Here is a 23,765-nt window from a genome sequence, read left to right as displayed (position 1 = left end):
AATGCAAAACAATAAAAGCTCACAAGCAGAGGGAGACTTCTCATTTACAGCATACCTTCTCTCTCCTAAAAATTTAACTATTTATAGCCTTTCCCTGGTGCTGAAAATGGTGGTACTGGAAAGAACTACATGCTCTGTTTCTGTGGCATACATACATGACACATCTGAAGAATTTTATGGCATTTTTGAATTATTATGTAACTTTGTGGGAAAAGGTGTGATTTGTAAAAATTCATATGCTAGTGATGAAGTAAAACACAGCTGGCAGTTACGTACATTATAACACTTTATACAGTGGAGACTATAAAAATAATGAAGTCTGAACCAACAGACTCATGTGCAACCAGTGTTCAAAACTGAAAGATGCAGGCAGTTACTCCATGTGATCCCTTAGACAGTCTTCTCCAGTGTGGTATGTTTCTACTCAGTGGATTCTTTTTGTATGTGAAAGGCTCGTCTTCTGCTGGTAAAAAGCACTGGTTGTCTGCCTAGTATTCTTGTGATGGGACTTAATCTATTTCACTTAAAGCTTCTACTGTGTATGAATCACGATCTAACATCACGGATTCGGAGCATCTTTTTTCCCACTTCATTTTGTAAGCCTGGCCTGGCTGAAAATATGCAGCTCTTTCAACTGAGTATTATAAAAAGTTGAACCTCTATGATATATCTGAAATAGCTGAATATTTATTTCAGATATATCAGAAAAGATCACAAACATTCTCTGAATTTTACTCCCATTTCTCTAACACCACCACCACCACCAATGAAGTTACGTTTTTCTAATGTTTTTCATAATGCTTTTTCATTCTAATTTAGCAGTTGAAGTGGATTATTCAAACTTCACGGAACTGTCCTAAAATATTTTGTGGTTGAGAAACATACTGTAGAAGCTTGATCTGTTTACACTGACAAAAAGGCAGTAAATTTGGAGAAAGAAGTATTTTACGGAACCCAGTAATGGTGCTCCCACTGTAGTGACTTGGAGCTTCTAGAAGTTCAGTTTTGATAATATTCAATTTAGAAAAGCAAATCCATGAGAGATGCCCTTGTTACTGATACAGTGTGACAGCAAATAGACTTTTGTGACTTGGACTATAAAGGTGAGGTTTAGGGTTTGTATTTTGAGCTTTTCAGGTTGAAGTCCCCTGAACACACAGGAGGTTGTTGGTGATACAAAATTGTGCCTGGGTGTAGCTGCCTCAGCCAGTATCACACACATCTTTGCCACATGGCACTGTTTGAATCTCTACTCCTCTAGCTGAATGACTTCAGTTATTCTGAGTGTCCAGATTGGACAGATCGTGTTCATCTGGAAGTCAGTGCTTGGAAGGCAGTAGTCTTTACAACCACAAGCATCTCTTGTTCAGACATCTGGGTCTTTGTGTTCGTCTTGGTAGAACTGTGAACTGCAATTGAATATTCATCCTCTTACCAGCAGCATATTGTGAGTGGAAATGTAATTCAATAGGACGAGAATTGGGCACCAGGTTCATTCTAAGTGGTAGAACTTTTGTTAGCAATTTGATGTTAACTCTTAGGTAGCAGCACTGTGCATCGATGGGAATGAATCCATTTACATGCTTTGGATATTCTATTAGAAACGAAGCAATTCCAGCCTTTTGTTCTGAAATTGAATGCTTTGAGATATTCCTTGCTCAGGTGTAATTCCCAGATGTATCTTGCTGATTACATTCATTTGGAGAGGTACTTGGCTATATTTACTTCTATCGTGAGAAGACACAACTGGTGGAGCAGAGAGGGCTCTGAAGCAGTGCACATCATATGCCCTGGCAATTCTTCTATGCTTCTAAAATCCCTGTGCAAAGAACAAGTTTATGAAAGGCTCTGCTTTTCAAGGGAGATAATTCTCAGCTTTGGGATCATAAATATACTTGAGACCTTGCGGAAATGTTGTTAAAGATCTATACCTTATGGCAGCGTACTGGACTGTATTTATACAGCTCCTGTATTTTTGTTGTTGTAGAAATGACACCCACAAACTTCTCAGTTGATAAAAACAACACTTGCACCTCACGTTAAGGCCTAGGCACTGTAGTATGAAATTCCTTCGGGTGCATTTCACACTTTCTTGTACGTCTCTCAAATGCCTTAAAATGCATTCACTGAAGCATAGTCTTGCTTAAGTAAAATGTGCTTTGCACTGCACTTTATTTTCTGATGCTCTGTAAAACAGCAGCAAGTTTATTTTAAGCCTCAGGTTGGAACGTGCCTTTGTTCTCCTGTGACTTCTCTAAATTCGCCTTGATTTAAAGGAGAGTAATTAGGAACTTGATTGGTTAGCAGCTGTAGCTATAGCAATCTGTCTCAACAAATGAAGTCTCTTTATTACATTTCCAAGGTGTATTTAGCACTTCACGGCAATTCCTGTACAAAATGATCTGTATCTGTGCATTGTGATGTAAGTGGAGTGCGAATGAAGTGTGTTGTACCTTTAAGTAAAGGTCTCAGGCCTGACCTATGTTATGTGGGTTTCTTGTTTGTCAGGCTGGAGGCATTTTCTCATTTTCACAGTTCAGCTGAAAACAAAGGCCTCCTTATCCTTGCAGGGAGCTCTTAGGAGCTGACATCAGCCTTTTCCCAGCAGGCATCATTTCTGCCTTAAGAGTCCTTGCAGGGAACGGAGAAGTCTGATAAGTTTCTTCTCATGGCATTTTTTATGCCAAAGAGCAAATAAAATTGGTAAATGCCAAGAGAACAGAAATACTGCTTTTTTAACTTTTTTTTTTTTTTGAAGAAATGACAATTGGGCTGTTAGTGCTTCTCTGATTTTACTAGGAACTAGAAGGAACATAGCTGCATTTGGCAAAGGGGCAGTTATGGGCAATAGTCTGTAGCTGTGGTGTGGTGATTTCAAAAATAGTTTGCATGCTAGCAAATTGTGGTCTCACATCACTGTATTTACAGTCAGAATTTATGACATGGACATCTTCAAAAGCATTCAAATTTTGTGTTAGTGGTGAGACTGTATATGAAACCGCCTGTTTGGAATTCTGTTGGAAGAAAGCTCTTATTTTTTCTTTGCTTGCAGGGTGCATCAGGCTGAAAGATAGCACTGTGGCTTGGGGCTGTATAGAGATACAGTACTGTGAGCAGAGCACTTCACTCTAACTCTCTTGGTGCTAATTCCTATATGGCCTGGTGGCATTAGGACTGCAACGGATGTTAATTTCTATATGGAAACTATTACACTACAAAAATTAGCATACGCTAGGAATACGTAGAGGTATAATAATCCCTTGATTTGCATGATACGTGGTTTGGCTTCTTCTTGCAGTAAAAAAATGATAGAAAAAGAAATGATAGAACACTGGACATTCAGATAAATGTGCTTACTGTGGAGAGGCGGTCAGACACAGGGGACAGGCTTCAGAGGGTGCCTGGTGCTTCGTGCCTCTCAGCGTTGAAGAGGCATTTGGATAACGCTCTCAGTAATGTACTTCAGCCTTTGGTTAGCTCTGCAGTGGTCAGGCAGCTGGTCTTGATCATCTCTGAAGGCCTCATCTAACTGAGCTATCCAGTGGAGTTTGCTCATTTTAGTTAATGCTGCAGTAGAAATTACATTGGTGCTATTTTTTTTAAATCTCTTTTAAGTTGTCCTGAAAGTTGTCTGCATTTGAAAGTCATAGAACAATTCAGGTTAGGCCCCAGGAAATCATTTCATTCCACCCCTGCTCCAGGCAGGGTCACCTGTGTCCTCTTGGAGCCTGCAGTTGCTCAAGGCAAGGAACTTGAGTGAGATCTGAAGTAATCAGCAAACCATGTTCCTTAGTAGAGGACAGCCCCTTCTTCCCTGCTGTTCTCTGGCATTTGCAGGCAGAGAAAGCAAGGTAGAAATGCTCTGTAGAAAATCAGGTCCCTTTCATGGCAGAGGCTGGCTCTAGATCCAAGCAAGGCTTGAAGATTTAGAACTGGGTTGTAGAGGTAGTGTGGGGGTTTTCTGCAAAGTTTTTTGCTGTTAACTGCCTCTTTTATCGTTCCAGGCTTTATGGGATATTAAGAACTGTGCTTGCACTGTCATTGTATTGTGACAAATGAGAATAGAAAAAAAAACAACCAACACACAGCTCTGAACACCCAGTGTCTACATTTGCTTGCAGGAGTTGTCCTAGCATGGATGTGCCTTTGAAGTATTTTGGGATTAACGTGGTGTTTGCAAAGAGATTCTGTTGAAGCTGAAGGTCTCTGCACTTCTAGTGGCACTGGGGCATTGTGGCTCTGGTTGGTTACAGCAGACAAAGGATTACATAGCAGGTTTCAAATTGCTTTATTGCTTTTCCAGAGGTTTTCTTTTGTCTTTTTTTTTTTGTTGTTTTTTTCTTGAATGATAAACCAAAATCAGTCCTATATATTTTCTTAATTGTTAATGGAGATCATTCATTCTTCTTCAACTGTTTCCAACAAATGTATATTAAATGGAACCTTCAGTGAGTCTCAGTGTGTCTGAGTTAATATTTAACACTGAGGTTTGCAAACGTTCTTAAGGGGGAATTTCAGAAAATAGTCATATCCCTTTCATCCAGGAGGCGGTAGCCCAGCACATGCGCAGTGCTTGCTATGGACAGCTTCGGGGTACAGACTGGATGACGAGCGTATTGATTGTGCACAGAAAGATGTGATCTGCCAAAACTTGGTTGTATGTGTAAGTACTTGGAAAAAACAGGTAATGTTAGGGCCGTCCACGTGCAGATAGAAGGGTTTTGTTAGCTGGGTCTGGGCTCGTTTCTAACTCCCTTTCTTTGTAGTGTCAAACTCCATGGCCATGGGCGTGAAGCCTCCCAGCTCCAGTGTGCGCACAGTGCTGTGCCAGCGCAGGGAGCAGCGTGCACAGGGCCCCGAGCCCTCTGCTGGCTTGTCATCCCAAGGGGCCCTCCTTTGTTCTCATTAACGGGAAATTTGACATTGCAGAAATTATATAACTGCACCGGGGTGAAATTCAACGCTGGTCCAAAAGCCCGATGCCTAACGAGAGGTGAAAAGAGCTGGTACCGCTGACAAACATACCCTAGCCGTGTAACCCAGCCGTATGGAAACAAGGGCTTAATCTCACCTCTTCTATTTAACCATTTTCCCAGATGTTTCCTGCAGTTTGACAGATGTGCCATTTACTAGAAAGTTGTGCTCTTGAGAGTCAGAGTGTTATGGACACGGTTGCTATAGACAATGACTCTGTAAGGGTAAGACTTGGAATAAAACGTTACATTAATTTCTAGTTGAATAAGTGCGTTTCTTTCCCCGGCCTGAAAGCGCCGGCCCGGACGCTCTCCTTTCATTTTCTCTCCCGCTGTACTGTGCCACAAAAAGACGCTTCCGGCTTTAACCCGTTCCCCGCGGCCCCCGCCTGCTCCCACCGCGCTCGGTTTCTCAGCGCTGTGGCGGCGGCCGCTGCCCCCTCCCCGGGCTCCGGTAGCGCCCCGAGCGGGGCCGAGCGCGGGGCCGGCGCCCGGCGGGGACTCTTATCGTGACGGGGCGCCGCGCTCCGCGCCGCAGCCGCTCGCCAAGTTCGTGAGGCCCCGGGCGGGCTGCGGGAGGACGCGGCCGCCTTCGTGCGCGCTGGCAATGATTACCCTGAGGTTAGGAGCGGGCCTCGCACGGCGGCCCCGCGCCGCCGCCTCCCGCCCCCGTGGCGGCCCCCGTCGGTCAGGGGGAGCCGGAGGGACAGGAGAGGGGAGAGGAGAGGGCTCGGCCGGAGCCGGGGGACCTCGGTCAAGCGGGCGCTTCCCCCGCTGGAAAATGCTGCCGTGCTGCTCGGTGGGAACGGAGCAGCGCTTTGCGTTTCTCACATAACTCCTCCGGCGCCGTAAACAAGCGGTGCGGCTCTCAGCTCTCCAGGATTTCTCATTCACGGTGTCAGCAGTGCTCCTACGCTGCGGCGGAGCGTGCCCTGCCGCCGCCGGGCGCTGCGAGCTGCGCTCCCCGGCCCGGCTGGGATGGGGGCGGGCGGCTCTCCGCAGCCATGAGAAAAACTTTCCAAAACATCTGGGAGAAGCCTCAGAGCGCTCAGTGCCGCTTCGTGGAGCCTGTCATGTGGCGCGGATGTAGCGGCGCTGTGCATAATGAGCAGTCGCATCAGTCGGTGCAGGTCGCTGCGTGTGCTCCCATCGCAGCCCCTCGCCGTCACGAGCTGTGCAGCCGCGTGGCTGAGTGCGCGGCCGATGCCCCGAGCCTCGCTACCACAGCTTTCCCGACAGTAACGTGCGCTGTTCGTGAACCAGTCTTCTAAGCAGGATGGCAGCACAAACCCCGAATGCTTTTCCTTGTCACTGGTCTCGTAACTGAAGTCTCCCTTCAGCCAGAAGCGAGATGTTGCTGCTGATTGTGGGATCTGACAACCTTTAACTCGGCTGCAGAGCGCTGGCACTGCTCTGTGCTGGGGCCGGTTTGCTTATCAGCCTCTTACTGCATTGCTGTGAGCAGCTGTGCAAAATACAACGAAGCTGTTAGCGTCCTCACAGAGCTTCTAGACGTGGCGGTAATTCAGATTTTATTAGCAATTATAAACAGCTTCAATAAAGTTGTAATAAATGTGTATTCCGCTTATAAGACAGCCAATGAAAAACACTTTTAAAAAATTATTTAAACGCCGTTCTTACTCTGAAGGCCTGAAGGCTGTTCTGTGAGTGTTTCTGAAGCCTGTCTGAAAGTGAATGAATGCACTTTTTCAGCTCTCCCCGCTTTGCATCAGCTAATGTTACATTGTGTATCTGCTGGGTAGAGGCCATAATTTGTAGGCGTTAATGATCCCAGGCCCGTTTCTGTCTTTAAGCTGGAGAAGAAATCTCTGTCATCCAGCCTCCTGCCCATCTGACACGGTTAATTCCAGCAGTGTGACTTTATTTGCAGAGTAGCTTGTGTTGTCAAAGCTCTTCCTAAATAATTTTCCCTTGTTGTGTTGCTGGCATCTTCTACTTATGCACATCATCTATTTGAAGGAAGCGATTAATCCGTTGTCTACGCTGAGCCTACCTGCTGCAGTCTTTTGTGTGACTGAACTAAATAATATCCCGTCGGCTTCTGCGAATTTGCTGTTCTTGGATTGATTTAAGCTGGTTCTTTCTAACTTTTGCAAAAAATAGTTGCATGACACATCATAAGCGATGAATGAAAGTAATTTTTCAAATCAAAAAGCAGAAAATATTGTAAGGAACATCCCAGAAAATACTGTAAGAAAATGTAACTGCCCTTTTTTATTTCCTCTGACAGTTCTGCAGTTTCACCATTGAGTTTCAACACCACCAAGTTTTTCCAGAGCCTGCAGAACAGACTGATGTACCCTGGCAGTATTGAGCACACATGTATGTGGCTACTCTTGTTGCAGTAGGGCATGACCCGCTGCCGTGTGTATTTTGTATGCAAGCGTTCTCCTGACATTGGCCCACAGTTTTCTCTATGTGATCATAAATAGTTTTTACAGTATTTTCCAGTGACTCAGTACAAAAGGTTTGTTGCATGTGCCAAGTTTGACTTCAAAAGGATGTTAACATGGCTGAATTGTAAAAGCTGCACGTGACCCAGCACATGAATGGGTAGAATGTAAGAGGAATTGCCTGCCAAAAGTTCTTGGGTGGTGGGCATTGCAGCTGGGTACAAATTAATCGTTTCATGGCTCTCCCTGCATTCTTGCAGTAACCCTTCTGTTTTCCTGGAAGCCTCTTCACTCCTTTTCCTGTCAGATACTCCTTCCTGCTTGTTAGAAACTTAAGGAAAGTTTGGAGTGTCTCTGCAGCCTCATCTTTTATCTTTTGCTGTTCTGGATGCTTTTCCTCTCCAAGCAGTTTGGAGTTCCTTGTGAACGTGAAACAGTTCAGGCTTCTACGCAGATAATTCTGCTTTCTGTCCCCGCAGTGGCTTCCCTCTCTTGGTCATGGTGTGTTCATCACAGTATACGCACTAGCCTGGCTTGCACTCCACATGTGAACAGTGGCTGGTTCCCCTCTCTTTCAGCAGCTTTACTTGGCTTTCTCAGAATGTGATTATTGTGCCTTCGAGCACCCGGGTACTATGGTGACCGCCGCATCGTTTGCTTTTGAGCCAGAAATGAAACCTTAGTTCTAGGACGTGAGTGGCAACCCTGGCGTTAAGTTTCAGCATTGATCTGTGTAAGTTTTGTAGTTCTGCTGCAACTGTCTTTAAAAAAGAAAGAAAGAAAGAAAGAAAGAAAGAAAGAAAGAAAGAAAGAAAGAAAGAAAGAAAGAAAGAAAGAAAGAAAGAAAGAAAGAAAGAAGTACTCTCTGTAACTGTAGTGTAATTGAAGTAGCTGTGTCTTCTGAAGACAGGCTGCATCCTCAGCGGGGCCTTTTTCAGCTTCGGGAGCATTCACATCTTCTGCCTTTTGGCTTTCCCAGTTGGCAGAACTTCCCCTAGCCTTTTTCTGGTAGCGCTGCACAGCTTGTTGGAGGAAACCGGAGCGGCTCCGCCAGGTAGATCCTGAGGGCCTGGTTACTTCTGCCTCCCTCCCAAGAACGGCGCTGCTCCTGTGACGCTGTCGCACATAAGGAGAGCAGGGGCCGGGGATGTGCGCTTCGGGGTTCAAGGACCGGCGCGTTTTTTCTCTTCTGGCTGTTGAGCTGGCTGCACGTCCTTTGTCTCCGATCCCTGAAAGCTCGGAGCTGATGAGAGCTTTAGTCAGCGGCTGGTTTCCACCTCCGTGCCAGAGCGTGACAGGACGCTGAGGAGATGAAATGAGCTGCTGTTTACACTCCTGAAATCATAGCCACAGTGGTGCATTTTAGGAAACCTTTTTACAATTACTGCAGTGTTCTGTTATACTTGGGCGCTCGTTATTGTGGTAATAATGAAATGCTGGAAGTTTCTTCTATTGTTCCACTTTATCAGGCCTGTTTTTTTTGTTTGTTTTTTTTTTTCTTCCTACCAGGCTAATTCATATTTATTGTTACTTCAGAGGATGAATGAGGTCACTTACCAGTTTAGAACTTTGCAGATATGTACTGTATGTTAAAATTTGCTAATTACATCTTGGGTATAACCTCATGTGAAGCCTCTTCAAAAATTATGATTCTTCAAAATCAGCAGTTGGGTGTGGCATCAGAAGCTGATTTTAGGAGTTCTGGAGGTGAGAAGTGTAGGCAGAGCAGAGAGTTTGTGGGTGAAGAGACTTTTTAAAAAATATTGAATTAAGCAGTTGTGCCTATGTTTTTAAACAGATCACCTGCACACTGTACCTGTTTTAGTAAGGTAAAGTGGGCATCATTTCTGGCTTGGATGTGCCTGCGTGTACTCCAGCAGTGACATCATTCCTCATTTAATAAATCCCAGGGTTTGACTTCTGTATGTAAGGAATGGCTTCCAGTGTAAAGCAGTGGTACCTTCCACAGCGACTGTCTGCCTGTCGGGGCAAAGAGCATCAAACGGCAACTAATAAATAATCCTGTGAGAAAAATAGGATCTGAGATTGTGTTTAATTGATTTTTCTGTCCATTAGATTTAGATTTCAGTTCTGTGGGTTTGGCTTTTGAGTGAGGTCTTACATCATGCGGTTCTCTTGCATTCTCTCACCCTCGTGAACATTAAGCCTTCAAGAAGGGAAGCTCTTCTCTCTCTGAATACTTCGCATGCTGCAGGCAGGCAGTACTGGGATGCTCTTTATGTGTTTTACAACTTATTATTCATTTCTTTCTTTTACTCTGAAATTTATTCTCCTGGTTGATTACGCTTGGCAGTAACTATTCAGTCCAGAGTTTTAACTCTTAAAGACTTGTTTTAGTGAGGATAGATTTAGAAAGTATGACCTATCTTTATATGTAAGGTTATCCTATTTCTTGTTAATATGTTTTCAGTGGTTTTATTGTAAATTCTCAGAGGGTTTTCCACTGGCTGTAGCACTAAGCTGGAAAAAAATTGTGATTTTTTTTTTTTTTTATGGCAGGGAATTGCAGAATTCTGACTACAGGGGGTGGAGAGAGCAGGGGAAGGAGAGCTCGGATTGGTGCGTGCATACTTGTGACTCTTACAGAACTTGTGTAAATACCATGCTTAACTCTCCAAGCTGAGCAGGATGCTCAAGTTGAAAAATTCAAAGCAACAAAAGCTCCTTTCTGGAAAGACTGATGTTTAATTATAGGTGGCTGGAGAAGCCTGGAGGCAGGGCTTGAAATCCTGGATGCTTCTGCTGAGTTCTTTGTAGCCTGGGGTGGAAGGTGAAAACATAGTGACCCGCTTCTTCCCTTGGTTATACACGCGTGGATGGCGAAAGGGATGAGGATTTGCCAGATGCAGGCCTCAGTTACAGGGCTGCTGCAGCCAGCTGCATCGAGAGCTGCTGCTCTGGACGAGTCCGTCTACCCCAGCTGTTCTGCACAGCCACAGCAGGAGGTAGGCCAGCTGCTGCAGGTGCTTGAAGGGCAACAATAGGATGCCCTCGGCCTGCCTGCGTTATCAGCGCGTTGGGTGGAATGAGATTTTCAGGGAGAGCAAAAGGTTTCCTGGAGTCGGGATACACTGTACAAACAACATCTAAACAACAGCAGTGGCAGAAGAGGGGAAGCGTTCTCCATCTTTGTCAGGAAACCCTGTCAGACCTCCAGATTCTGTGGAGGAAATGGTTCTTGCAAAACAGTGATCTCTTGCAAAATGCCTGCGAGGAAGCCTTTTGGGATGGAGTGCTAAGCCATAAAAGGAAAAGGCTACTCCGTGCAACAGGGAGGCACAGAGCTAAGAGACTGGGCTGAAAATGGGCTACGTGGTTTGGTGGCAGCCTTTCAGAGTAGACCTGAAGACCGTTTTGGGTTGCGTAGGCTATTTGTTCATGTCATGAATGCTTCAGATAATTGGCTGATGCTCAGCGAGCAAACTGCTAGTTAGTATGTTCAGGTTTTGTTTGTTGGTAGGGAATTCAGATTGCTTAAAAATCCTGAGTAAGGACCACTTAGGATTTGTCCCCTCTGGATCATTTATAACCTTTTGAAAGTCTTCTTACGTTCTTGCTTTGCTGCCTCACAATAACAGAGTCAATACATGTAAACAGAGCGTCTGTGGGAAGTGGTCCCCATGGTGTGAAGAAGATACTTGGTATCAGTGGGTTACAAATGCAGTAGTCTTTAATAAAAGCAGCTGTCATCTTTCAAGCTTAATAATAACTTGTGAATAAGTAGTACAGTAGAAGATGTCAAAGAATGAGTACTATAAAGGATGCTGAAAGTATTAATGTTTGAACTGAGTTACACAAATGAAGTAACTTACAGTTGGTAATACTATGCACTGTGTTTGTATGAGGAAAACCATCTCACGTGCACTCTAGGTGGATACTTGCTCTTTCTGCAAGTACAACGCGCTCCTACAATGCCATCATTTCAAGGTAGAGCTCTGTTGCTGCCAAAGGGGGTGTGAAACGTCTGTGATTTCTTCACTTGGAGGTACAGTAATACTTCTGGCATCTGTTCCTTAAGAAGCTGAGGGCTGGAAGTGAGTGTAAGCAAAACTGTCCCCTTTCGGTGGGCCTCTTTTTTCCCTCTTCCTTAAGCAGTTGGCAGCGTTAGGCGGTTCCCGCAGGAGGAGTGTGAATTACCGCCACTCCGTGCCAGCGAGCAGAACAGCTGCATTTAAAGGGTGGACAAAAGATTTTAAGCACAGCGCATTTCAGCTACCTTTGAACGACTTCCTGCTGAATTCTGAAACATTGCTTTCAATTAGCAAACACTATTGAGAACCAAACTGCAGCAGACTTCCAGCTAACAGTCAGGATGTGTGTGGTTTTGGTATGACATCCATCTGAGCACATGATGCTTGGTAAGTGCCGGAGCCTCGGTTATGATTCACTGGGGAGAAACATGGAAAACAATGTCTGTTTTTTAAGTGCTGGAGAAATGAATTTAAGATTGGAGTCGTGTTTAATTTTGCTCCAATAAACCTGCAAGTAGCCTGAAACACTGTGTTCAAAGGGAGATGCTGAGGCAGCAGCACCTCGCTGCCTGGGGTGCTCAGGTTCTGACCGACACCTGGAGCTGCTCTTGAAGCCGCTGGAGATGCACTGCTGGGTTCACCTCTGAAGGTGGAGTCCAGAGTTTTGCCTGTGGTGATGTTTAAGACAAAGTGGAGTTGGGGGATGAGAAAGCAGTGTGGACAGCTGGGTTAACTTGTAGTATATGTTTTAAAATTATTTGTCAAATGTGGATCTGCCTGCGTAGTTTTACGTGCTTACCTTTGAACTCGGAGATGCATCTCTATACTTGCTCAGCACATGTGGCATTTTTTAACTGATTCACTTTTATAATTGTCTTCAAGCACATGCAGTTTTGATTGCCCCTTCAGACAAAGCATCTAATAGCAGAACAAGAACAGAACAGTTTTCCAAAACAGAATTTTCGTAGCTGTACTTGGAGGAAAAATAGACAAAATATCTTAATGAAATATTGACACTGAATTCTGTTTTCATATAAGTTAATAAAATAATAGTTTTCATACTGTTCCTGTGGTCTGGCTTTTTAACGAGAACAGAACTATTTCTAATTTACAAATTGTCTGCATCTTGTATAGATAGGAAGTGCAAATTTAACTACGTTTTTTGAGATTCATTTCCTCAACAATAATAATAATGAAAAGGGAAAACTTTCAGTTGCATAAAGGCACTTCTAACACAAAATTATTTTTCACATTCCATTATTTAACTGTTGAATTGATGGATACTCTGCAATGTATTTTTATGTACAGTTCTTTTACAAGTGGAGTCAGATGTCTGCAGGATTTGCTATTTATATTTAAATAGGAGGGACTCAGAAGTGCTGGACTATTTTCACAAGGGCAGAGCTATCATGTTACTACACAGTGCTGTAAAATCGTGAGCTAGGCTCACAACAAATAATACCTGATGTGAAAGTAGCTGCTTCAGTTGTTTTCCATTTTTTTGCCTGGACTATTTGTTTTAAGGTCGATGAATGGAGAGGATTTTTGAAGAGCAGGGTCTGAATTGTTCCCTGTCCAGAAGAGCTGTTGTTCTAATTTAGGAAAAGGGAGTTATCAGCCTACAGAAAGGGCTGGGGTGCGGTCTGTGGAGGTTACTGAGATAACTCAGTAATTTTAGGTATCTTTGGGGAAGCTCTGCTCTGCTTCCTGCCTCAGGCTCATCTTCTTTCCCAGTTTCTTCATCCCTTCCTCTTCAAAAATCTTTGCAGAAAAGTTCATTCGTTTTAGCAGCAGAACTACCCATTCACCAACATTTGGGGCCGTGACTGCTCGTTTAATGTGAGGAGTGAAATACTGTGCAAAATGATCAATGTGTTAAGCTTGGAAATTCCAGTAGGTTTGTTCATCACTGGCACTTGACAGCCCTCCCCTCCCCCCACTATATATGCAGCATGAAGAAGTTGAAATCCCACTTCTAAGAGAGAGAAAAAAAAACCAACAAACCAAAACAAAAAACCAACCCCCAAACCTGGTGTAGCTACATTTTTCTGAACAAGGATTTATTTATTTTGCTTTAATTTGAAGCAGCAGTGAAAAGAAGGAACCTACTCTAGCTGTATTTGTTTTTTTTTTAATCTCCAAATTGTTATTTAAATTGCAGTAGACAAGTAATATTTAGTTGAAAAGTGAGATATTGGCTTGTGGACACCGAAGACATTGCAGTGCAGTGAGAAGAACGAGCCATAGCATCACCCCAACACCGCCTGCAGTGCTGGCTTTTCCTCTGTTACTTGCCAGCCATCTAGGGGCTGCTGTCCAGGTACCAAAGCAACCTGTAAAGGTGTGCTATTCATCAAGTTCCACACTTGCTTAGAGCTTGTTGTGTTCAGTTAACGTTTTCTATACTGTAATTTATGATGAGGCTACTGTACTTTAAATATAGAGTCTGTTACACTGCCGTTAAGTCATATGTTTGCATGTCATTGGCTCAGAGCAGTGCAATCCTAAACCTACTTTCTTCTGAATGCCAATCTGTGAAGTAGGCTTGTGAGCTGAAATGGTACCAGAGCTGGCAGGGGACCTAAATTTAACATGGGGAGAATGTATTTCCTGGTGGTGTGTGTGTGTGCTTTGTTGGATCTAAGTCTGGCCTGCAAGGGAGGATTCAAGAAACACTCGGTTTTCAGAGGACATCTTGAGCACTGGCTGTGGAACCGTGCAGGTTAGGTTTTATGGCTGATTCCAGTCATCTGCAACTACTACTTTGTAATTGATGAAAAGGGACAAGTGCTAGCCAGCAGCGCAGGGATGTGAACAGTTAACAGATGGTATGGTTTCTCCCTTGACTGGTCCCTTCTGTCGGGAATTACTGAGCGGGCTGAAGATGGTTTTATTTCAGCAGAGGTCCTGTTCCCGGATACAGGAGAGATCTGACCCCTAATTTTGAGAAATATGATGGCTTTCCTAGTTCTTGTATAGAGGGACCACAGGCATGGGAACAGTTTTGAGGAAAATTTAGTGGTACCCTGGAGAAAAAAGGTTGAGAGAAGCAAGAATAATCAAGAATGGCGTGGAGATGATGAGCCAGGAGGTGATGGCTTTCACCCTCTCCTAATGCAAGAACTAAAGCAATAGTAGGCCAAACTATTAGATTTTAAGTTAAATGGAAATGAACAAAAAGTGCTGTGAGGAAAAGATACTTAATGGAGCATGTAGTTTAACCTGTGGAATCCATCATGGCAGGATGCCGTTGAGACTAAGAGTTTACATGGTCTCAGCAGGCACTGAAGCAGTGTGGGCAGCAGCAGACAGCAGGGCCTGGGCAGAGCAGCCCCATCAGCACGTGGGCACAGCAATCCTCTTGTCTGCGTGGAACGAGCGTAAAGCAAGTCACCGTTACATAAATTGGAGGAATTAGCCCATTTGTTTAATCCTGCGAGATTTTTCTATAGCATTTTTGTTAGTAAGCTTTGTGGTTCCTTATTTACCTCTCTTAGCAGGGCTTTTTTTTTTTTTTTTTTTCCCTTCAGCTGTTGGCTTTCATATTTTGAGAGACTCTCAGGCGTTGAAATAGGCAGCACTTTCTTGGGGTCGTAACTTGGTTCAGTATTGAATGGTATTCATACACCTTAATTTCCACTGTTAGAAAAACGTGTGTCTGTTTCTTTTCTCTCTGCCTACCATCCATCAGAGCACTTTTTAAGATAGCTCCTGGGTATCAGTTCAGTATGTACGAGGTGGTGCAGCTTGCTAACTGGTAGTAGCAGTGTGTTCCCACCTGCCAGGCAGAACCAGGCTGAGCCAGTCATTGGCAGGTGGCTGTGAACAACATGTGGGTGAAGCTCCTTTCCCTGGGTTCACTGCCTTCCTGTAATGAAGTGTGTACTGCCCAGACACCAAGAAGTATGGTGTACAGTGAAATATCTCATACATGAGAGAATCAGTATTGTTTTAGTGAATGAATGTTTGATTGTGTGAGTTTATCCACTGAGGTCTACTGTTCAGCAGTAATTTGAAATTATTCTTTTCTAGATTAATTGTAATTGAATGGTACTGAGATGCGTCGTTTGCTTTTCTTTCATTTTCTGCTCTGAAAATGTTGCTTCCTGCTTTGACTCACTGAATTTTGCTGTTATCGACCTGTGTCCTTTGGCTAAACAAGCTTCTGGGCTTCAGCAGTGCTTAGAGAATATTGCAGTGTTAGGAGGGAGAGTTCCATTAATAGTATTCCAAATGAGGAGGTGTCTGATCTCAACAAAGACCAGTCGTTACTAGTTATTACTTTAACTCAGTGCATTTAGAAAAGCTTCTTCAGAAATTCCAAAAATTCTGAAGAGTTCTGAAAATGAATTTTGATTGCCAGAGTTTGCAAGTGTGAATCATTTTCTTGCCTTTGGGAGGAGTCTGGATAGACCAGGGTACCTCACCGAGGGATGCTACAGCCCTCCTCAAAAACCAAGCAAAATGCACTGCCTCACATTTCTTAAAGAGATTAAAAGTAGTGTATGTCATTACAGCTTCTAAACACTAAGCTCTTTTTTTTCTTTTTCATGTATTAGAAACAAGACTGCCAATGGAGATTTTCGGAAGGAGCACAGAGAGAGGAGTCGCAGCCCGATAGAGAGGGCTGCTGCCCCAACCATGAGCCTTCATGCCAATCACATGTATGCCTCCATCCCAAGTTTGACCATGGATCAACCTCTCGCACTGACCAAAAACAGCATGGATGCAACCCGAACAGTTGGCATCGCACCTACACTGACTTCTGTGGAACGGCAGCAGGTACTGGCTTCTAGGCCGACAAGAAACTGGGTGGCTGTAGAAATCCTTGCTGTGGACACAGCGGGGACTTCCCAGACGTAAGCAGAACATGTTGTGAGTGACAATAGGTAGGCGATACCATTCTTCAGGCAAACTGCATTTTAAAAACACAGTGAATGTCAGCTCAGTGTGCTTGATGTGAATTAAATTCCTAGTGTTCAGATGCATTTGTCACAGATTTCTTAGCCATCTTGCTGCTTCTGATGCTTTGCTAAGCTTGTGAACACATGCGTTCGAATTGGGAATACGAAGTCTGTTGCTGTGGGTAAGTGAGGCTCTGGTACCTGTTAGGCAATAATTGATGCAATTCATACATAGAGGGTATTTATATGTGCTCCCACTGGCAATCAGTGAGTGCTTCCCTGCCCTGTGCCAGCCTCATGCTGCTAGGACTGATGAAGAACTAGATGTAAGACAGAAAAGGTTTTTAATCGAATTTGGCACTGAATTTTCCAAGTGAAAGAAACTCCAATGATTTTAGTTGTCCTAGCTAGTCAGAAGCATTCACTGTGTTCTCCAGATCAGTGCTGTATCACTATTTGTAATAGTTTTTCCTAAAGCAAAATAATGATTTTGGTAATTCTGTACCATTGTTCCATACACCGGAGTGCTTTTTTTAATTTGTTCTCTCGGTTCTGGCTGTTGGTTCTTTTTTCTGCATGGAATTTGTTTTCCTTGAGAACTGCAGAAGGTGAGCATCTTGATGCAGGTTCTACAAACATAGTTCTCGTACGTGCCAGACTCACTTTAATCCTTGCTCGCTTTAGTGGAGTGGTGAGGCACAATAATTGAGTTATGATGAACTGCAGCGTTGAGAGCTTAGACTGGCCTGGATACACAAGCTCTTCCTTCCTCTTTCCTCCTTCCTTCCTTCCTACCCTCCAGCAATGCACTGCAAAGGGTAAACACTTGGAGTGGATGATCTTTCCAAGGCTGGGATTTTTTGTATGCAGTTCTTTGAAAGCCTTTTTCCTTCGGAGTGTGTGCTTCATATCTGCTGTGTGCATTTCCACCACGGTTGGCTACGTACGCTAGTCTACATTTTGCCATGCCAAAACGCCTGCAGTACACTGGTGTCACTGGTGTCTTGCATCATCCAGCACACAGGTCACAGTTACTGTTCTGTCCAGAGCAGCTCTTCTTTGCTCTCAGTGTTTGGTGATGACAGAGGAGGAAGGGACAGGCTGCCAGTGACGCCACTGCTGCCCTTTGATAGCATGACTGCTGTTCCTCAGCTTGGCAGCTAACACCACCGACACTCTTCTGTTAGAGTGTTTGACTTGGGCTGATTCCTATTACCCATCAGCAGATTCCCCTCTATTTGGTTATCTTTGACATCTTGAGCTAGATTGCGATCTTCTTTCTTGAGGAAATAGGATGTTGAGAATGAGATTGTATCTTACTGTATGTTTCTGACAGAGAGGAGGATAAAATACCTTTGTATTTTAGGCAGTGTGCAGTTACTCAGTTGCGGCCGTTGCCGTTTTTACATTCTCAGCTTCTCATCCCAGTGTTTTTATATAAATAGGCACAGTCTGCTCGGTGCACCTGCGCACACAGAACCGCGCCGGGGCTTCTGTACGACGCCTTATCCCTGCCTCTTACATTGCTCGGGGGCTTGGCGTGCACATTCCTCAGACAAGCTCTCCTCCTGCTTCTCTCTACCTCTCGTATCTTGCATGGCTAAAGAAGCATCTATACATATCTTAACCTGCTTCACAGATGCATGTAATGTTTGCCCTTAGGTAAAAAAAAAAAAAAAAAAGTGCCATATGTGAACTGCTTACAGAAAAATGCAAATAAATAACCTTTTTTCTTTATTTCCTTTTTGACTTTGCTGTCCAGTGCAGTAAGATGTGAATGGCATTTGTTCTGGTTGTGCCTATGCAGCTAGTGTTAAACCTGCCCTTGAAAGCTCATCTCTCCTTTCTTCTTGCTCTTGAAGAACAGAAAAGGTTCTTTTCATTATTTAGTGCTACTTTACTTTGTATGTGGTAGGTAAACAGTGATTTTTGTGGATTTGCTGCAGGGCTTTATAAAACGGACAAGAAATTAAAACTGTGTTAATTACAGTAATTCTCTTAATCTTTTGGACACTTGATTAACTTGCATTGAGCACAGCAGAATGGACTTCTTACATAGTAAAGCATACCCAGGACCCAAAGCTGAGGGCAGCAGGCCATTTTTTTCCCCTAAGGCCTTATTTCAATGTAACATTTATATGGTAAACGACTGTAATAAGAGCAGTTTATATTTACACTCTGTGTAAAGCATACATTCTGGAATTCAGGTTTTATGAATATATATTTTGAGGAATTTGCACGTGTTGAGAATGGCTAGAAAAGCAGATGAACTCTAAGAGGAAAGTGTTCACAGTCACGACTTGCTGAGGAGCTCTTCATATTTTCTAGCTCGTGGGCTTAATTGTTTTGTGGCTGAAGTACAGAATCAGGCTAGGAAATCTACGTTCTGAGTGAAAAATGATGCCATTAACACTTGATTAGCACTCAGAAGGTGAACACCTGTAAAATCTGAAGCCCTTCTGAGTCCTGGAGTCACAGGGATGGGGGTATGTCACGAAGCAAGTACGTCGTTCTGCATCCGTAATGCATGCGAAGTTGAAACTGTCCCCGTGAAGTGTCCGTCATGCTTTCAGTGATTTGCTCTCATGCTGCCTGTTTTTCTGTGTGGGAGCTTACCACTTCACTAAAAACCATTACGGAAATGTAATACATTTTTTTGATGAAAAGAAGGAAATAATAGCTGAGCGTGTGGGGGTTTTACACACTTGACTGAACTGAGTATTTCATTGGTTGTTTCGTGGCTGGGATTCAGCTCCGTCTGCGTGCATCTCAAGTGTCGATGCGATGACCTGCTGCCAGGTGACTTTGTCCAGCTGCCGTGCTGAGTGGAGCCTTTCTTTTTTCTCCCTTGTTAGAACCGTCCGTCCGTCATTACGTGTGCTTCTGCCAACAACCGCAACTGCAACCTCTCTCACTGCCCCATTGCTCACAGTGGCTGCGGCTCAGCAGTTCCTGCCTACAGAAGACCCTCTAGCAGTAAGTTACATCTCATCTCTAACCAACTGCCCGATAAGAACTGGAGAACAAAACTGCCTTGCTAACTCTGTGTAGGCTTTGGTGTATTACCAAGAACAAGATGAGGTGAAACAACAGGCACCTCGTTCTGCATCCCACCTGCCCAGAGGCACACGCACCAGCAGCACACACTTCTCCCTGTCAGTGCTGTGCCAGAAGAAAAGATACCACTTCAGAACTAGAGAGGGGTGTTCTTTTCTCTTTTTTTGAGAAGTATTGACAAATGAGTCGTTATATTTATTTTAATGTAACTCACAGCAAGCAGACGTGACCAGCAAATCCAACCATGCTCTTTACTTTATGTGCCATACTTCCCAGCCTTTCAGTCGTTGGTAGCCATTTATGATTCAGCTGCAGCCACACAATCTTTTCCTGTAGATACAAATCCTCTTCCAGAGCACAAACCCTCCACCTTTCTCTGCAGGGATAACACAAAAAAGCTTTGGAGGGCGGTTGCTATAGCAACCCAGGGAAGGAGCTTTCTACCCTCTGCGCAATTAGTACTTTTCATGAAATCTTTTCATACAGTAATTACTAAGAAACCTTGGGATGTTTCTCTCTTCTTTCTCTTACTGAGTAGCTGGGGAAAGCACAGCTTTTTTCCTATCTAGTCATTTACCTGCTGATGCCTTGATTGAGCGCGCAGCATTTCAAACAGCGAGTTTTGGTTCACGTCCATGGCAGTTTCATAACAATAGCACTCTGACATACACAGGGACCTAAAAGCCCCCAGAAGGATTTATTTTATTTTTAACTGTATTGTTGAAAACTGGAATTAGACGCTGAAGTGAAACCCTGGCAGATAAACTGTGCTCCTGAAGAGATCAGTAATTAAGAGATGTAAGACGCTAGAGGTTTGCTAGAAAACTGTTGTTACTTGTTTAAGAAAAGCTTCTTCATTGAGAACCCAGCTGTATTTATACCAGGCTTGAAATTGTTTGGGAATAGTTATGTTTTCAAACAATATTTCTCAGCTGTCATTGAAGGGGTCTTTGTGCACAGCCCTCGCGTTTGCTACAGGATCAGTAAAACCTGTTCCATAGCATGAAGGACAATGGCATAGATCCCACACTTCACAAAAATCTTTTGGAAAGACAAACACAGATACAGGTTTTGTTTCTAAGTTGTAAAACTGTAGTTCTTTCTTTAAGAAATTATCATCAGATTTTTAAGGTTCTTTGTTTCTCTTGGAACAGTATAGTGCCATTTGAATACCAGCAGTACCTAATGCAGGTGTAACGCTTTGTGCTCTTTTTGGACTTGCTTTTGTAACAAGATTATCAAGTAAGATGAAGCCCTGACCCCAGCTTTTGGCATGCTGTAGCTTAGAACAGGGTCCTCCGCACAACTGACTGATACCAGAGGGCCTGGGAGCAGATTGTAAAGAACTGTTTTCATCTTTAATTCCATGTAAGCCTAAATGTAAGTATATGGCATTGTGGAAACCCTCTCCCAGGACAGAATCAGAACTGCAGCTATGTAAAAATTCTGTTACTAACCAAAGGGAGAACTGTAGTTACATAGAAAATTTTTACCTGGTGCAGGTCCCAAACAAAATGCTCAGTTCCATTTCTTTTAAATCCTTCCATCTTCTTCCCCGCTCCATTCATTACCGGTTCTGTAACGATGTGAAGAAGTCTCACTTTATGCTGAAATGGCAGGAAAATGGGAAGAAAATGAGGATCCTGCGCCCAGTAACGGGTGCCAGCGTCCTGCACTGACACAATGCATTTTCTGCCTTTTTTCCCTGTCTAGCTACCACTGCCTGCGACCCAGTGGTGGAAGAGCACTTCCGCCGAAGCCTTGGCAAGAATTACAAGGAGCCTGAGCCAGTGGCAAACTCTGTGTCCATCACAGGATCAGTCGATGACCACTTTGCCAAAGCACTTGGGGATACGTGGCTTCAGATTAAAGCTGCGAAGGACGGCGTGTCGAGCAGTCCCGAGTCTGCTTCACGGCGGGGCCAGTCTTCCCCATCCTCCCACATGGTCAATCATAATCACTCGCCCTCTGTAGTCTCATGAAGAGAGGACCGTTACGTTTGTGAATTTGCATGGTTTGACTGAGCTTTGAACAGTGCTTAAAATTGTGTTGGGGGAGGGGAGATGATTAGTTTTCAACACGTGTTTTGTGTACTCACTTTTTATTTGTAAAAGGGTGCCCTTAAAGATGATAGCAGGAACTATTTCGTACAGATTCATATGATGTAGCATCCTTTTTCCTGCCTCAATTACCAAAGAAACCTCTGATGCAAATCTGCTGCCCCTTAAAAAAAAATGCACGCTAATCCACAAAAGCCATTACATGTAGTTGGTTGACCCAAATGCTTTTTGCTTTTACTAGCTTCTTGAGACTAGAATTCGTCTGGTTTGCTTACATTACTTTTTTTTTTTTTTTTTCCCTCTGTGAAGTAATTTTGTATGTATATACTTGAAAAGAACTGTCATGTATGATTTGCACTATTGGAGGAGGACTGAAGTTGCATAGCAACTTTCTGGAAAGATGCTAATATTTTGAGGGCAAACTGCTGAAAAAAAGGTTTAAGGATGACATTTCTATCAGTTTGATTTTTCTTAAAGCAAAACAGCTTTGGAAGGGGAAGTCTCATACAGGTTATAGGTCTTTCTCTCTTTAGATTTCAGGTGCTTAGTGCTTGCAACTGGACTGCATAATTTACAGAACACGGGCATTTTTTCCTAAACACTGCAGTTTGTTAGAATAGAGCTGAGGTTGGAGGGTTCAATAGTGCTTAACGATGCATGTTTTATGAAAAATAGCTGGTATCTATTAATGTATAGACAGTAAGAATCATAATACTTATTAGCTTTTCTTCAGAATTAGTTTATTTTTGTCAGTAACAATCCTAGATATACTTACTGCTGGTACAGTTGTACTCTATGATATTTGTATTTGATATTCACTTTAGTAGCAGCCAGCAAAAGAGGACAGCCTCAGGACAGGCCTCAAACGACGCAGTTTGGACATATAGGATGCGTGGTACAGGATGCTATAGCTTTGCGCATGACTGAGTAATTGTTTCTGTCTGCAGCACTGTCTGCTTAGCAGAACTCGCTTCCGAAAACTAAGTCTGTGTAATCCACCTTTAACTAGCTGCAGAAACTGCTACCGTTGCGTATCTTGGCTGGACAACAGATTGTTACAGTTTGTGAAATACGCTCTTTAATTTTTGTAAGCTTATTCATAAACCTATGCCAAGTTGCAGCATACATTCCTCCATTAGAAAACTTTATACAGGTATTACCGCATTTATTATATTAATAGCTACTAACTAGAAATTAGGCAATAGAGGCAGGCATAAACCCACAGCTGTGCTAGTACTAAGCGCTTCTCCTTGTTAAGTATAACTAACTACTCTCCCCGTACATTCCATCTTCCCAGTGCAGTCGCAACTAGGCCTTTGTTTTTATACTGGGTTACCTGAGAGGACTGGTTCAGTGTAAAACGTCAGAACTAGTTGGAAGATGAACGACACGTGATGTATTATGGACTGTGTTACAGTATTGGGTCCATTGTGGCTTTTACGTTTGGTGTTGTTGTTTTTTTTTTTTTTTTTTTTTAAAGTTAAGCTATTTAATTTGGAAAAGGTGCAGGGTAGAAAGATCAGGAGATTGGCTCTTACTCTTCTTGAGAGGTGGCTGCTCAATTTTCTTTGAAAAATTTTTAAAAAAAAGGAAAAAAAAAACCAAAAAAAAAAAAACAAAACAAAACAAAAAACCCCCTAAGCCCCCAGTTTGACACATTTCACTACCATCTTACTGGGTAGTCAACGCTTCCTTGCTTTGGCATTCAGTACCCTACTCTCTGTAGGAAGATTGTTAAAAAACACTTTTTTATATAGGTAACTTTAAGACCATCGTTACGCTGTGCGTAAAGAATGTACAGAGAAATTTGTAGGTATTTTTTGAGGAACAATTAATTTGTTAATGATATGTAGCTATTTAATTTTTCCCTTTCCTTTATTGTAATCATTCATTTTTTTTTTTTTGTTTGGAGAAAAAAGTTGATCTTTTTTTTGTTGTAGATTTGTCTGTAATACAGTAAAAGTGCAGGAACACAGTTATTCTATGAGAACACTGCATTAGCATTAATAGCCACTAGTTTGTTACTGCTACAGGCTACTGAGCATTATAACAGTAAAATACTAATACTGTAGATGGACTCTGTGGAAAATGTGACTCCTATATTTCTTTGTAAACACGAATAATGTTTTTAAAGCTAATATTTTCAATAATAGCTGTTTTACAAGGTTACATTTACTTATCTGAGATAGGTAAATGGATTTGAGGGCAATAAAGATTTAATGTGATGTGTCCGGTAAAACGTATATTCAAGACAATAATCCCATGCAAGCCAAAGGGTCGGGGGGAGGCGGAAGGAAACGAAACTGAACTCACCATCGTGACGTGGTGAAGTTTCTTCACAGAGCCAAGTTAACTACAGTTCAGT

The 23,765-nt window shown here is 43.1% G+C and overlaps 1 protein-coding gene across 4 annotated transcripts in view; it reads left to right on the top strand.

The window, feature by feature from the left end:
* VGLL4 (vestigial like family member 4) overlaps positions 1–23,046 on the top strand; it is a 79,440-nt gene extending 56,394 nt beyond the window's left edge. For 3 of the 4 annotated variants that reach the window (XM_021409689.1, XM_021409690.1, XM_021409691.1), the window contains 3 exons: positions 15,939–16,161; positions 19,139–19,259; positions 21,054–23,046. In XM_021409689.1, the coding sequence (XP_021265364.1) occupies positions 15,939–16,161; positions 19,139–19,259; positions 21,054–21,322 (613 nt within the window). In that variant the 3' untranslated portion in view covers positions 21,323–23,046. The remainder of the gene's footprint in view (positions 1–15,938; positions 16,162–19,138; positions 19,260–21,053) is intronic. The other variant, XM_021409688.1, reaches the window with a different exon arrangement.

This window comes from Numida meleagris, chromosome 11 (assembly GCF_002078875.1).
Source record: "Numida meleagris isolate 19003 breed g44 Domestic line chromosome 11, NumMel1.0, whole genome shotgun sequence".
Lineage (NCBI taxonomy): Eukaryota > Metazoa > Chordata > Aves > Galliformes > Numididae > Numida > Numida meleagris.
This window is presented reverse-complemented; position numbering and strand designations above follow the sequence as displayed.